The 13,189-nt window shown below is 43.3% G+C and overlaps 1 protein-coding gene across 1 annotated transcript; it reads right to left on the bottom strand.

Moving 5' to 3' along the window:
• Positions 1-644: 644 nt before the first annotated feature.
• Positions 645-11,622, bottom strand: LOC311123515 (tropomodulin-4-like). The gene is made up of 10 exons (XM_084158188.1): positions 11,535-11,622; positions 6,888-7,069; positions 6,145-6,301; positions 5,416-5,538; positions 2,552-2,644; positions 2,312-2,442; positions 2,048-2,155; positions 1,773-1,916; positions 1,386-1,530; positions 645-1,076 (listed from the first exon to the last, which is right to left on the bottom strand). Exons 2-10 carry the CDS (start codon positions 6,993-6,995, stop codon positions 1,054-1,056), a joined length of 1,032 nt encoding a protein of 343 aa, XP_084014314.1. The 5' UTR covers positions 6,996-7,069; positions 11,535-11,622; the 3' UTR covers positions 645-1,053.
• Positions 11,623-13,189: the final 1,567 nt, after the last annotated feature.

Here is a 13,189-nt window from a genome sequence, read left to right on the forward strand (position 1 = left end):
ATGATCAAAGGGGAATAAATAACCCCAGGAATAGCATCTGATATGGCAACACTGACCTTAAATCATTACAAGCCAGGTACCTGTGCCAAATGTCACTATGGCTGTAGCCAGTTCCACTGCAATCAAGGTTTCTAAACCCGTCTCCCATTTATTCAAAACCTGCTAGGTGACATTTCTTTACAAGAAATTCTAAAGGTTGCTTATATTGAGAATGACATTCAAAACACATTGCTTAATACAGGTATAAAATGACTGTGTGCATGGAGCCACTCCAATGCTGTGAAAATCCTCAGAGGTTAGCAGCTGTTTGGTGAGGGTTCAAGGATCTCCTTGGGTGCATATGGGTGGCCCCTCCCCTTCAGACCCTTTAAAAGTTGGTATATTCTGGGCAGGGTAACTCAAGCCCAGAGGACTAGGTTACATTCCCAATGGAGGGGGATAAAAATAGGTCATGGGGTTGGGGGATCCGGTGGGCTCAAGGAGGGATTGAATAGTTCCGATTCTCAAGATCTCGGAGCAAATAGTGTACTCTTGTATCTGCTTGCATTTTGTACCTTGTGTCAGCTCAGAACTTTGAACCATGGAAATTATGTATGTTGACATGATATAATGAAATGGCAAAAATATCACAATCAGCCCATTAAGACAATTCATTATTTTAATGTTTTATTTAAAGTATTTACAGATTTTCTTTTCCTAGATATAGCACCACCACCATGTAGGAGTTCAGTCATTTTCTGAGTATGTTTTCATGGCGATCTCTAGAAGCATAAACAACACTTCACTATGATGTGACCTATGTATTCTTTTATTATGAATTCAATGGTCTATAAAAAGCTGTTAGTGGTTAATGAAATGAAATGCTTGGACGCAGACATAGAAATGATAACCCGTCCTTGTGAGGAGGCACAGCGGGGTTGTAAGGGTTTGTTGCGCCCAATTGACAAAGCTAGCGCAAAGCTGTCAATGGCAGTCTTTAGAGTTGTTAGATTCAAGGGGCTGAATTGATAGGCTAGCGACTTGAGAGCACAATCTTGTTGCTCCACTCTCGTCTCATCTTACTCTCTGTTGACGAACTGGATGGAGAAAGAAAAGGAACAATATGAGTCAGCCAGAGTACATTATCAATGGTCATCTGAAAGCTGAAATTCCTCAGTAACAGGTTAGCACATGCAGAACACCTAGGACAACTAAACATTAACTGTAAATAGCTCATCTGTCAAGTCTTATGTCAGAATTATAGTCACTTTCTGAGGGTATTATGACAGCCTCTTCACGAAAACCCTAACAGGAAGAATGTTAAGTGCTTTAAAATTGACCATGTCAATCGAAGCACAACTGAAATACAATAATTGACAGTACGCATGCATTCTCCAGACACTCACTCATGTCGTTGTTCCTGGTGATGGCGATGGCTGCTCTAGCACGAGGCCCCTGCTGGGTGAAGTGGTAGCCGATCTTCACGATGCTGGAGTTGTTCTCCAACATGGTGGCAATCTCCATCTCACAGGAGTCCCCCAGTTTCTGTCGCTATTGGAGGAGGGTGGGTTAAAGGATGAAAAGGAATTCAATAACCCCATAACCAATCAAATCACAGCATTGTCTTATGTTTATCATCGTTTTTTCTCTTTCCAATGTCTTTTCATGTCTCTTGTGGAACTCATAATGACTTTGTTTTATATTCAGTTGTTTATACAGCATACATGCAGTATGTAGCACTATTCAAATGTATATATTCATTCTACAGCATACTTTCTGTATGGGTGTCTGACCTGGTTGTCGATCTTGATCTCGGTCAGTGTGGTGTTGTTGGCCATGGCCTTGACGATGGCATTCATGCCCTCGCAGGTGATGAAGTTGGACTCGATGTTAAGACTCTGCAGAGTGGTGTTCTCCTGGAGCATCTCGGCAACAGACTGGTTAACACACACACACACACACACGTATGTTACTAGAGTCACATTCATTAGTAACAGGTGAAAATTACAATAAGGATGTAAAAATGAGGATTGTTTATGTCTAGTCTGGGGGAGAAGGACGTACTCACATAGGCCACAGGGTCATTGCTACGGGTAGCAGCAATGCTCAGAGACTCCACGTGAGTGTTGCCCTTCATTGCCTCAAAGATCTCTTTCAGCGTTGGGATGGGAATGTCCTACAGGACAGACAGACAGACGTCAATCACTTTAAGGTGATTCAGTACACCATATTACATGAGGCTACACTCTTCCATCAAGTGATCTAATCCTCCATTGTAGAATTGGTCACTGTGTACATTCAGACCATAGGATCTAAAGCCCACTGGCTTCACCTTGATGTTGTTGAGGTTGACTTCAAACAGGCTGCTGTCGTTTTTCTGGATCTGCTGAAGGGTCTCCTCCACGTTTGTGGGGTTGGGGGGCTCATCTGGGAAGATCTTGAATGCATCTGGTTTTACTACGCCTAAAAGCACCGAGTATCACAGGTTAGTGTAAGAATTTCCTAAACATGTAATATACTGAATACCGTAGTAGGCATGTTCTGCTCTGCTGGTCAACCTCTTCATACGTACTGTTGATGCCCTCTGTGTTGGCGATGGTACCAGTGGTGCCCAAGGCATCGTAGTACTGCTTGTTGCTCATCAGTGTGTACATTCCCAGAATAGCTGCAAAGAGATGGAACTGATTGATAAGATAGCTGTAACTCTCATTCATCATCCAGTAATATTTCCTCAGTTCAACATAATTAATGGTAGCTGTCAGCTGAGACCTTTAGCATGTTATTGTCCCAGTAAGTAATCACAAGGCCTTCATTATAACTAAACCGAGAGTGTATGTGAGTGCAATTATTTATGAGGGTTTTGTTTTGACAGGCAGGTCTCCCAATCCCAATTATACTCTACATATCTTCATGTAGAGTATAAAAAATGTATGCACGCATGACTGTAAGTCGCTTTGGATAAAAGCGTCTGCTAAATGGCATATTATTATTTATTATTATTATATTATTATGTAGAGAGGTGTATCTATTTCAACAACTGAATTGTACATTTACAGCATACACCCAACACTGTGCAGTACATTGTATCATAAGAATACTAGGTACAGTATTTACCATGACTGTAAGTCGCTTTGGATAAAAGCGTCTGCTAAATGGCATATTATTATTATTATTATTAGACCATGTTATACACGAGCCTACTCTGTCTGTCTGCTTGACCAGATAAGGACATTGTAGCCTTTCCTCAGTTCTTACAGAGAGAGCTGCAGTCACTGTCTCTAATCTCAGTGCCTCCAGGCCCTAAGGACGTTATGACACCAAACATTTATGCGAGCCATGTAGACACACCAAGCCCAATGTTATTCTAACTGAGAATGGGCCAACACAATTAATGGTTATTCGTCCCCTCAATTAGATGCATATATAGACATAGAGGCCATTGTATTGTTCAGTTTGACACCATGCCCTGGGGACGAGTACTTTGAATACCAAATATGCGTGTGAGTTAGCTCAGCTAAGCACTGCTAATTTTACAAGATGGGACGTAGGACGTAGAACAATGGGCTCCTTAAAATATAGGACTGGAGCTGCTGTTGCTTTGCTCAAATCCCCAGTAGAGGGCAGCACTTTGAATGCCTCTCTCCCAGTCTCATTAGAGACGGCCCCTCGCCACCAAACTGTGTCACACACCAACTGCTGTGACAGCAAACCCCCACCAGCCCCCCGCTCCCAGGCTCCGACCTGGGGCAAACTGGGAATTATGGGAGGGAAGGCCTTGTGAGGAGAGAGGAATCCAGAGACAGCTGGTCTGGTGCAAAATGCGCCAATGTCACCCGGCTTGACTCTACAGTAGCTTTACAGTACAACCCAGCCTCTCAATAATAATAACAATTCCCAAAATGCCATCAGTATTATTAAGAGTGAATAAAAAGCATCAATTAAATCTCTACTGACTGAGGTCCCTCCCTCCCTTGCTGCTGGTGGAGCCGGCTAGGCAGCAATGCTATTGTGGACTCAGATCCAGCCCCAAACAAAAGAGTGACAGAGGCTAACGAAGGTTTAATCCTCATCTGGACTCCCTCCAGGGTCAAAACTGTGTTCTCAATGAGGGAGTTAATGACAGGCTAATCTATGTGGACACACAGTTCCACTCCCCAAACTCCCCCACTGGCACTTTTCAGACGCCTATGCCTTGTGGCTGTGACTCTGCCATTAAAGCAGTTAGGAGGCCTGCCCCTCGGACTGAGGCAGGCCTGGCTCCCCTGCACAGTGGGTGGATACGGATAGGGGGATTTAACTCTTGTGCTAAACAGTGCTTGTTCTGGGCCATCCTCTGAATGATATATGCATGATTTACATGTTGCCGATGGTGTTATGGTCTCATAATGTTGTGTAGCTCAAAAGAGGCTGAGAATTCTCATCGAATGAGATATAATTTGGAAACAAAAAATATGCTGTGTGTTTTTTGGGTGAAAATCGCCCATATCAAATTGAACCATAAATAACTTTGCTGTTTTGAAAACAATGGCAGAGAGCACATTTTGCAGATGCAGTAAATGATTAAGTGTGAGGGTAGAAACAACTAACAGATTGGGTTGGTACTGTAAGTGTTGACCGAATGAGACCAAAATATCTGTGGAACGCATTTGACATTAATTCTACATCTCAATTGGGGTAAACATTAAAAAAATTAAAACATGTTGATTCAATTAATTAAGTTTAAAACAAGGTTGCCTCTTGTTTGGTGTAAATTGATATAGTATCTTTACCCAACAGACAAGTCTTTCACTCCCTCCCCCATCCCTCTTTCCACTCCTCCCTTCTTTTGGTGGCTCTTGGCCAGCTTATTTTCGTGTTGCTGCTGAGCGCAGGGAATTGGAGCCCCCCCCCCCCCCCGACCATGCCATGTCCCACATCCCATGTCTCTGCATGTCTGTATGTGTTGGAGTGGGTCTGTGATGCACTGGAACAATAATATTATGGATGAATGAGCAATGGAATAATATGGGCCTATGACAAAATAATAAAATGGGCCAGGGTCACTGTAAACAATTGGGTCACAATACACAGGGGCGGCCCCAGGCATAAGCATTTGAAAAAGGTCAAGTTTTTGCTGTGAGCCAATGGGGTAACCAAGGTAACCATGGGCTGTTTTCCGCCAAGGCGAGCAGGGCCACAATGTTCTATCTAATACCGACTGGCAGTATTTGGCAACATCACATTGAAACAATGTAAAGACAGAGAGGGATAGAATGGCAGGTAGCCTAGCGGTTGGCCAGGTTACTGAAAGGTCGCTGGTTTGAGTCCCCAAGCCGACTATGGTCAAAATCTGTTTATGTGCCCTTGAGCAAGGCACTTAACCCTAATTGCTCCTGTAAGTCGCTCTGGATAAAAGTGTCTGCTAAATGACAAAAATGTAAATTGATAGGTTCTCACCTGCGATGTCACACATCTCAGCGTCTGTGGCATTCTTCAGAGCCTCCTCCAGCTCAGGCTCCAGGGTTATCTGCTCATGGTCGGGGATCTTTCCATGGCCCTCCTTAGGAACAAATGCTCTCCCTGGAGAGGGACAGAGAGAGAGAGAGAAGGAGAGAGAGAGAATGAGAGAGAAAGACACATACAGAGGGACTTTCAGGGCAACTCGTATCCAAGGGGTCATGAGTAGACTGTAAACAAACTGTATCTATAGCACACGTGTTTGTTTGGTACAGTCGATGGGAAAACCTTTGTTCTCTCAGTATGTATCTTGTATCATATAACATTCTTTGAGATTATAAAGAATTACATGATTGTAATATGCCCCTTACAGTGGATTTGTCTTTGTTTTGGGGGAAAACATTTTTGGATTGTTTCTGAAAACACTAAGAAAGCCCTGGTTTATATGGGCTTTGTGAATAAACTCCAATAAACTACATTTTCTGTTGTATAACTGTATGCATCTCATTGCCATATCAATGTTAAACAAACCACTAAAAGTACACTTTTAGGTCAATCACTTATCATTACTGATTTTTTAAGTTCAAAGCATTGGATTGTTTTTCAGTTTAAAGCAGTGGTTCTGAAACTGTGGGTCGGGAACCCAAAAGCCACTCATTTAAGAGCCACCCCGGTGCAGTGTGGAGTAGTGTAGTCAATAGTGTTGTGCAGTAGTGTAGGGGACCGTACCTTTCTTCTCGCCAGTAAAGGGCACCAGATCGTCTCTGTCCTCGTGCTCCAGAGCTGTTTTCTCTAAGTGATCCAGCAGGGCGTCACGGTCAAACGCCCCCGTTGGGCTCTTCTTGGTCTGGTCACGCTGGCGGTACCCGGCTGGCAGGATGGCATTCTGGGACAGAAACAGTAGGGGTCAGAGGGCATGTGGACATTGTACAAAGATTGTACAAAGAGTTCTGAATCCTCTGGGGTTCTAGTAACCGGTTGTGTGAGACTGGTTTTTGATATGTTGGAAAATGGATTTATAAGATTTATAACTACAGTATAAAGCTACGTAATCCCCAGGAAATTCCTAAGTAAGTCTTACAATGTCAAAGAACAAGATAACATGAGAAGGGGGAATTATGTTATTGGCAGTGCCTCAGTTGTGTTGGTGTTCTGTGTGTATCAGTGAATCTCTTGTGTTAGGTACGCCAGGATTGTGGGTTCGGTTCCCGGGGCCACCCACACGTAAAATGTATGCATGTATGACTGTAAATCGCTTTAGATGGAAAGTGTCTGCTAAATGGCATATATTATTATTATTATTATTATTATTATTATAATTATTATTATAATTATTATACTATGAGCCTTGTGCATCCCTCAGTCTTTGAGTCCCAAAGGCTTCCCCCTATGCCCATATAGTGTGTGCTGGAGTTATCTTTCTACAATTAACTCCCTTATTTACCACCAGGGGCCCCTGGGGCCCTCAGTACCTCGGGGTCCATCTCCAGCAGCTCATACTCCAGTGCATCTATCTCCTCAGGGCTCATCCCTTTGAGGATGGCATCCTCGTCGATGTCCCGGGGGTCGCTTTTCGACATGTCTACAGGCTGACTGGGCTCCTAGCTAGGGTCACAAACACACCACACACCCCTGGGGTAGAGCAGGGCGCTGTCTGTGGGGAGAGGAGAGAGAAAGGAGAGGATGCACTTGGGATACAGATTGGACAGATCTTGACAGATTGGGCACACTATGGCCGCTTAGATAATATTAGCAACGGATACTATGTTTTGGTGTCCTGTTAGGACTAGCCAGTGTGACAGAACCTGGGTAGCTAGGACTTAAGCACACCAACTATTTTCATGTACTGTCTTGTGAGCAACTTATGATCTCCATTGAGTATATTGTTGGCAGTCCATTTTCCCAGTGTTGCCTCTATGAGGGTATGATGGTAATAATAACTGTATTTCCAGTGATCAACACACATTTCCCTGGAGAACCCTGTGGTCCACATGAATGCACAAATAAGCACTGCCACAACGCACAAACACCGCCACATTTGGATTGAGCACTCCTTTTTTCTCCTGAAACTGAACTGAAATGAACACACTCCTATAGAACTGAAGCTATGGATTCAAAGGGGAGAGGGAGAGAGCGACAGAGAAGAAAATAAAAAGTGAAAGAGAGGGAGAGAGAGTGCAGGTTCTTTGCTATTCTTAGTTCCAATGTGGTGAGCTAGGGGTTTAGAGTTACAGAGGCGAGGATAGCGGAGCAGAGGGGTGCGTTCCCTTATTTATCACTGGCTGACACCCACTAGCGGCCCCACCCATATTCCCAGTACACCCACCAGTGGACAGGCCCAGATAGAGGCAAAACACAGATCTGAGGTCAGTTTCAAGTGCACCCTGGAGAGTGGAGCTCAACCATGAAACAAACACAAAGCCTGGGCACTCACTGGAGGAAATACCACAACAATATCATACTGTATATACCTCTGGCAAAACAAGGGACTCATAGGTATGAGTCATGCACCTATCAAGTGTAGGGTCAAACCATTTACATTTTCAATTTTAAATCCACATTCCATTTCATATTGGTCTTTTTAGGAAATGCTTTCAGAATTGACCCTAATTGTTGACCCTGACCACTTATATGCTAAATCAAACACAAAAGTTGACCATTATGTGAGGAACTATAAGTCTACCATTGCTACAGAAACAGTTCGATGAGAGCTATTCAAGGGCTACTGAGAAGCTCAAGTCAGTGATTGGCAATTTAACACCCCAAGACAATAACAGAACACTTAATGCATCCATCAATAGGAAATCAATGTCATGAGTGTTGAACGAGTCCATTAGCACATGATTGTTGTGGTCTCTAGCCTTGTTCCTTTCTGCATAGGTAACAGTGGTGTGCTTTATATTCCTAGGTCAAGTTACAATGTCAAACTTTATTAGAGTGGCCACACACATTTTGTGACTTATTGTAAACACACACCTACACACCTTGTGACTAATGAATAGACTGCATTCATGGAATGCTTAGTCTAACTGTAAATTATTATCTGGTGATGACAATACACTTTGACAGAACATCTAAAATTGGAAAGTCTTCTGAGACACACTGTGAGAGTGTGTGTGTGTGTGTGTGTGTGTGTGTGTGTGTGTGTGTGTGTGTGTGTGTGTGTGTGTGTGTGTGTGTTCGTGCATGTGTGCCTGTGTGTGCGCTTGTGTACGACCATGTCGAAATTAGTGCATTATCATAGAATTACAGTAAAACATACTCTTACCACAGAAATACTGTTAAGTGTGTGTATAATAACTTCAAGTGTGTGTGTTTTCGTGTGTGAAGGCATGTGTCCATGTATGTTTGTGTTCAGTGGAGGGGACACCTCGTCAGCACAATGCAGCTTTATGTGTTAAGCCAATGACACAAACACTGGATCAAACAGCTGTGGAAAAAGAAGGAAGTAATTATGGAGCAAACAACTGTATGTACCTTTTAGTTCACGTGCCGAGAAGCATCAACATTTTGTTTGTTCTCTTGCACATTGCAGGAACAACTTGGACTTCACTGGATGCAAAAGCAGCACAGCTTTCTCCTTTTCTCATTTGTATGGACAGATGAGGACAAACTTACTCCTGAATGTAGCTCCATGAAGTTGTAACACAATGGGGCAACATCCAAACCTGTATCTCCTGATTCAACTGCACCAAAGCCCTTGATCCCATGAGGTTTGTTTGAATAAATAGGCTGCATAAACTATCGCTCTGAGTTTTACAACGTCCTTGCCTCAGAATACAACACTACCAAGGGCAGAGGTTTTACTGTGTATGAATGAGACTACACTGTTTCAGCACAATAAGTGTTCTATCAGAAACCTTCAAAAGCCTTCTGACAAATGTGCTTGATAAGTGTTCAAGAGGCAGGATGCCATGTTTTGATTCATTGTGACATTTTAATGAGCATGTTTCATATTCAAGGAGACGTCAGACTGGAAAGTAGTGCGCACACACCTGTCAATAGTATTCCCATTGGGTTTCTATGGGAACCAAACTAGTTTCTGAGCGGAACAGTGTCACCTGTCAAAGCCAGTTGTCTCAGGACATTTCTTTCCAGACGGAATCACAACCATTCCCTGCACCTGGGTTATGCCTGGCTAAGAGATTCTCTTGGGAAAGATAGTTATTTCATCACTACACACTACTAAACAACATACCACTTCAAGCAGCTTTATTTCAGTTGTGGCGCTAACCATCTGAGGAGTTGGTTAGCAAAATCCCAGCGACTTGTGCCGGTCCACGGGCCTCTGGTTTAGCCAATCAAAACTTCAGGAAATTGACACCAGGCTGCACAGATAGCCAATCAGAGTACACCTGTTGAGAGGAGTGGGGACCACCAAACTGGTGCATCCCCTTACATTCATCATGGCTTTATGTTTATTTCCCATCAACTGTATGGCATGGTGTCCATGATGTCACATGCTGTTATGTTGGAGTGGCTCTCCTTTTTCCACTAGTGGCATCTGGTTCTGACAACGCTCACTCTCACTTTGTAATCTCAGCTACTTTGTGCAGATCCACTAAAAGCTTGTGGCACCTTGGGACCAAATTAAGCATCCACAAGCTGTATGATGATGTCCATTCCAAGTTCATGATCCTACAAAGTTCAAGTCTCTGAGAAGTACAAAGTTACAACAACTCATACAAAACAACAGTCTTGTTGTACAGTCCAAAGTGATGGTATGTACAGTGTTCAGGCAAGCCACATGACTTGGGTGAAACTGGAAAGATCATTATAGAGAGGGCCCAAAGTGTCAAAGCAGTGAGTCACTCCTCTGGTTGACAGGTCAGAAGATTTCACACTATTTGCGGGTTGACTCCTCCAGGTCTTACCACATAAGTGTAAAATTCCAAATCAACCGCAGCTTAATTTTAGCTTCACAGGTCAGCTACTTCCAATAGTGTAAATCTTCCCCGGCTTGGGTTGCGGCCTTCACCCCACACAGAAGTTCCACTTGGAGGACTAAAAGCAACTTGTCTGAGAATATTTTTTACTGTCCAACATGGAAAGGTTATTGTTCCATTGAATTGTGGGGGGGAAAAGAGGCAAAGGTATCTGAAAAATGTTAATGCTCATATTATTTTTTTTGCTGAGTAAACTGTTCTCATCGACATTGTATGAACATATGTTCTTGGCTTCCATGGTATTTGCCATTCACCATAAATACATGTTTTGATGACAACACATCAATATGGAAGTTTTCATAGCCTGAAAGCAAGTGAAATTGTTTTTCAAGTACAAGCAACTGTTCAGAAAAGAGTACTAACTATCTAATAGGTGGGAACATATCTTTACAGCAATACAACGACATTGTAATTCAGCTCCATGCGTCTCTAAGCTGCCGTAACTCGACATCGTTAGCCACGGTGAAGACACACATTTTGTGCCTGTTTTAAAGACTTTAGCACAAATCAGCCACAAATGGCCCCAAAGACGACTTGATTCAGCCAACACAGCTATTCAAACGTCAGGCGTTGCAGTGAAGTTAGCTGAGAGTGGGGGTGGGGGTGAAGGATACCCCCTTAAATCTACCATCCCCTGAGACAACACCACAAAACTGTAGAGCGATGGACAGCTATGAGATGACTTAACCCAAGCATACCAGCAAAAGATCTTCAATTGAGTGACAATACTTTAGCTTAGGGTTTCATTGGACTCCCATTGGAGAAACAGGAAAAAGTCTCTGCATACTTCCAGTCAGATGCAAATTTATTTAATTATGGGTGAGCTTTCGGTCAGTTGACCTTCATCAGAGCACTGGTCTCCCATAGGAAATGCCCAACTGTCAACTGTCAAAGTCGTGGCCAAAATAATCCAAGGCAATTAGAAGACCAACACACCAACTTCTACAGTCAAAGTGAAGTATTCAAGCAATACCAACATAAACCAATGTTGGATATTCACAAATTCGTCTCCCTAACTTTTCTGTCCCTGACAGAGTCTCTCACACACAGACACATGCACATTGAGTAAAGCTTAGCTCCAAGCAGACACACAGAGAGAGAGAGATTAAAGAAAGGGCCATCCTCATGCCAACGGTATCCCCACAGTTGAGAGAGAAGCAGCCTCCCACCTACCTTCACAGAGTTGCAGTGCTGGAGCTCTCTACAAGGCAAAGCCTGCTGTTGGAAGCCGAGAATGGACTTTCTCTTTTTTCTATCCCCCTCCCACCAGTTTTCTTTTTTCTAAACCCCCCTCCCCTCCTCTCCCTTCCACTCCCTTCTCCTATCCCCCCCCTCCCCTCCCCTCCCTTCCACTCCCTTCTCCTATCTCCCCCTCTCCTCTCCTCTCTCACTGTCCAGCCTTCTATGCTGAGACAGGGATACTGGCAGCACTTTGAGAGGTCAGCATTTTATTATTCTGGCTTTTCAAGAGTGACTGTGAATCACTGAGCAGAGTGAGAGAGAGAGAGAGAGAGAGAGAGAGAGAGAGAGAGAGAGAGAGAGAGAGAGAGAGAGAGAGAGAGAGAGAGAGAGAGAGAGAGAGAGAGAGAGAGAGAGAGAGAGAGAGAGAGAGAGAAAGAGGGGGGAGGGGTTGAGTGATGCCCTTGTGCTAATCAGTGCCTCAATTAATAGAGAGCCAACCAAGTGTAATAGGTAACAGTGACATCTACTGGTGCTTTCTGAATCTCTGACAAAAGTTGTAACTACAGCATATCAAGTTAAGTGGTACTCTGTGGTATTCATAATTCCTATCGTACCTTTACTCGACATCTCCAGCCCAGACTCCACTTTAATAATACCACTGTGATTTGAGTATCAGAGGGGCCTCCTTGTCCAATAGGGTCATCAGATGAGTCCATGTTACTGACCAACACTGGGGTGGCCTAAACTGTGAACTTCCAGTGCCCTGAAACAAACAGAACATGACATGGAGGAGAGTTCCAAGGGGTTGGCGTTAGTGAACAGGTTACATGTTTGGGTTAATGCAAGCTTCACAAAGTAGCTCTAGGGGTCAGTGTTATGGTCAGTTTATATTTTTAGGAAGAGATTAAGGGACAGGATAAAGGTTTTAGGCCTGGGTTCTAATAACTGTCACTACAGTCTTTATCTCTTCCCTTATCTAGATATATTCCTTGCCATCCTTTCTCTCAACTTCTTTGATTCTTTATTTTTGTCGATGCATGTTTTCTTCACTGTGAAGAACTGTGGGCTAAGCACCAAGAACTCCACTGGGCTTATCTGTAAAATTGAATTGCGCCTCTATAAACTATATTCAGATGGTTTTGTAGTCTTGCTTGCCAGATTCATGACGCTCCAGTACAGCAGGTTTAATATCAGGTGCATGAGCCAGTCTAACAAATGCCCACACGGTGGCAGCACATACTCAAGGTTGAGCGTGTGCTAATGATTCATGAGTTATAATAGTTAATATGGTGTTTCCGGTAGTTTCTGGTATTTGGGGGTTGTTTCAGATAGTATGATGTTTTCGGGTTGTATCGGGATGCTAAGATCCCAACCCAGTTCAGAAAAAAAAACATACATGGCATGCTTGACATATTTGTATTGTACGTGTGTATCCCACAGCGCACATATGAACATGTTACCAGACTGCATTATTCTGTTCCTTATGATTAGTTCTCATAGTTATCTGCCTTTTTGAATGAACAATAGATAGAGTATGAAAAAGGTTGGTTCACTGTTTAATTAAAATCAATCATAAATGTAGGGACACTGCCTGCTCCAAAGCTAGCTGCCATGTCTTCAAGGTGGTTTTTCCAAGCATAATCCAA

The sequence above is a fragment of the Coregonus lavaretus genome, assembly GCF_964263955.1.
Source record: "Coregonus lavaretus genome assembly, chromosome: 3".
In the NCBI taxonomy this organism is placed as follows: Eukaryota; Metazoa; Chordata; class Actinopteri; order Salmoniformes; family Salmonidae; genus Coregonus; species Coregonus lavaretus.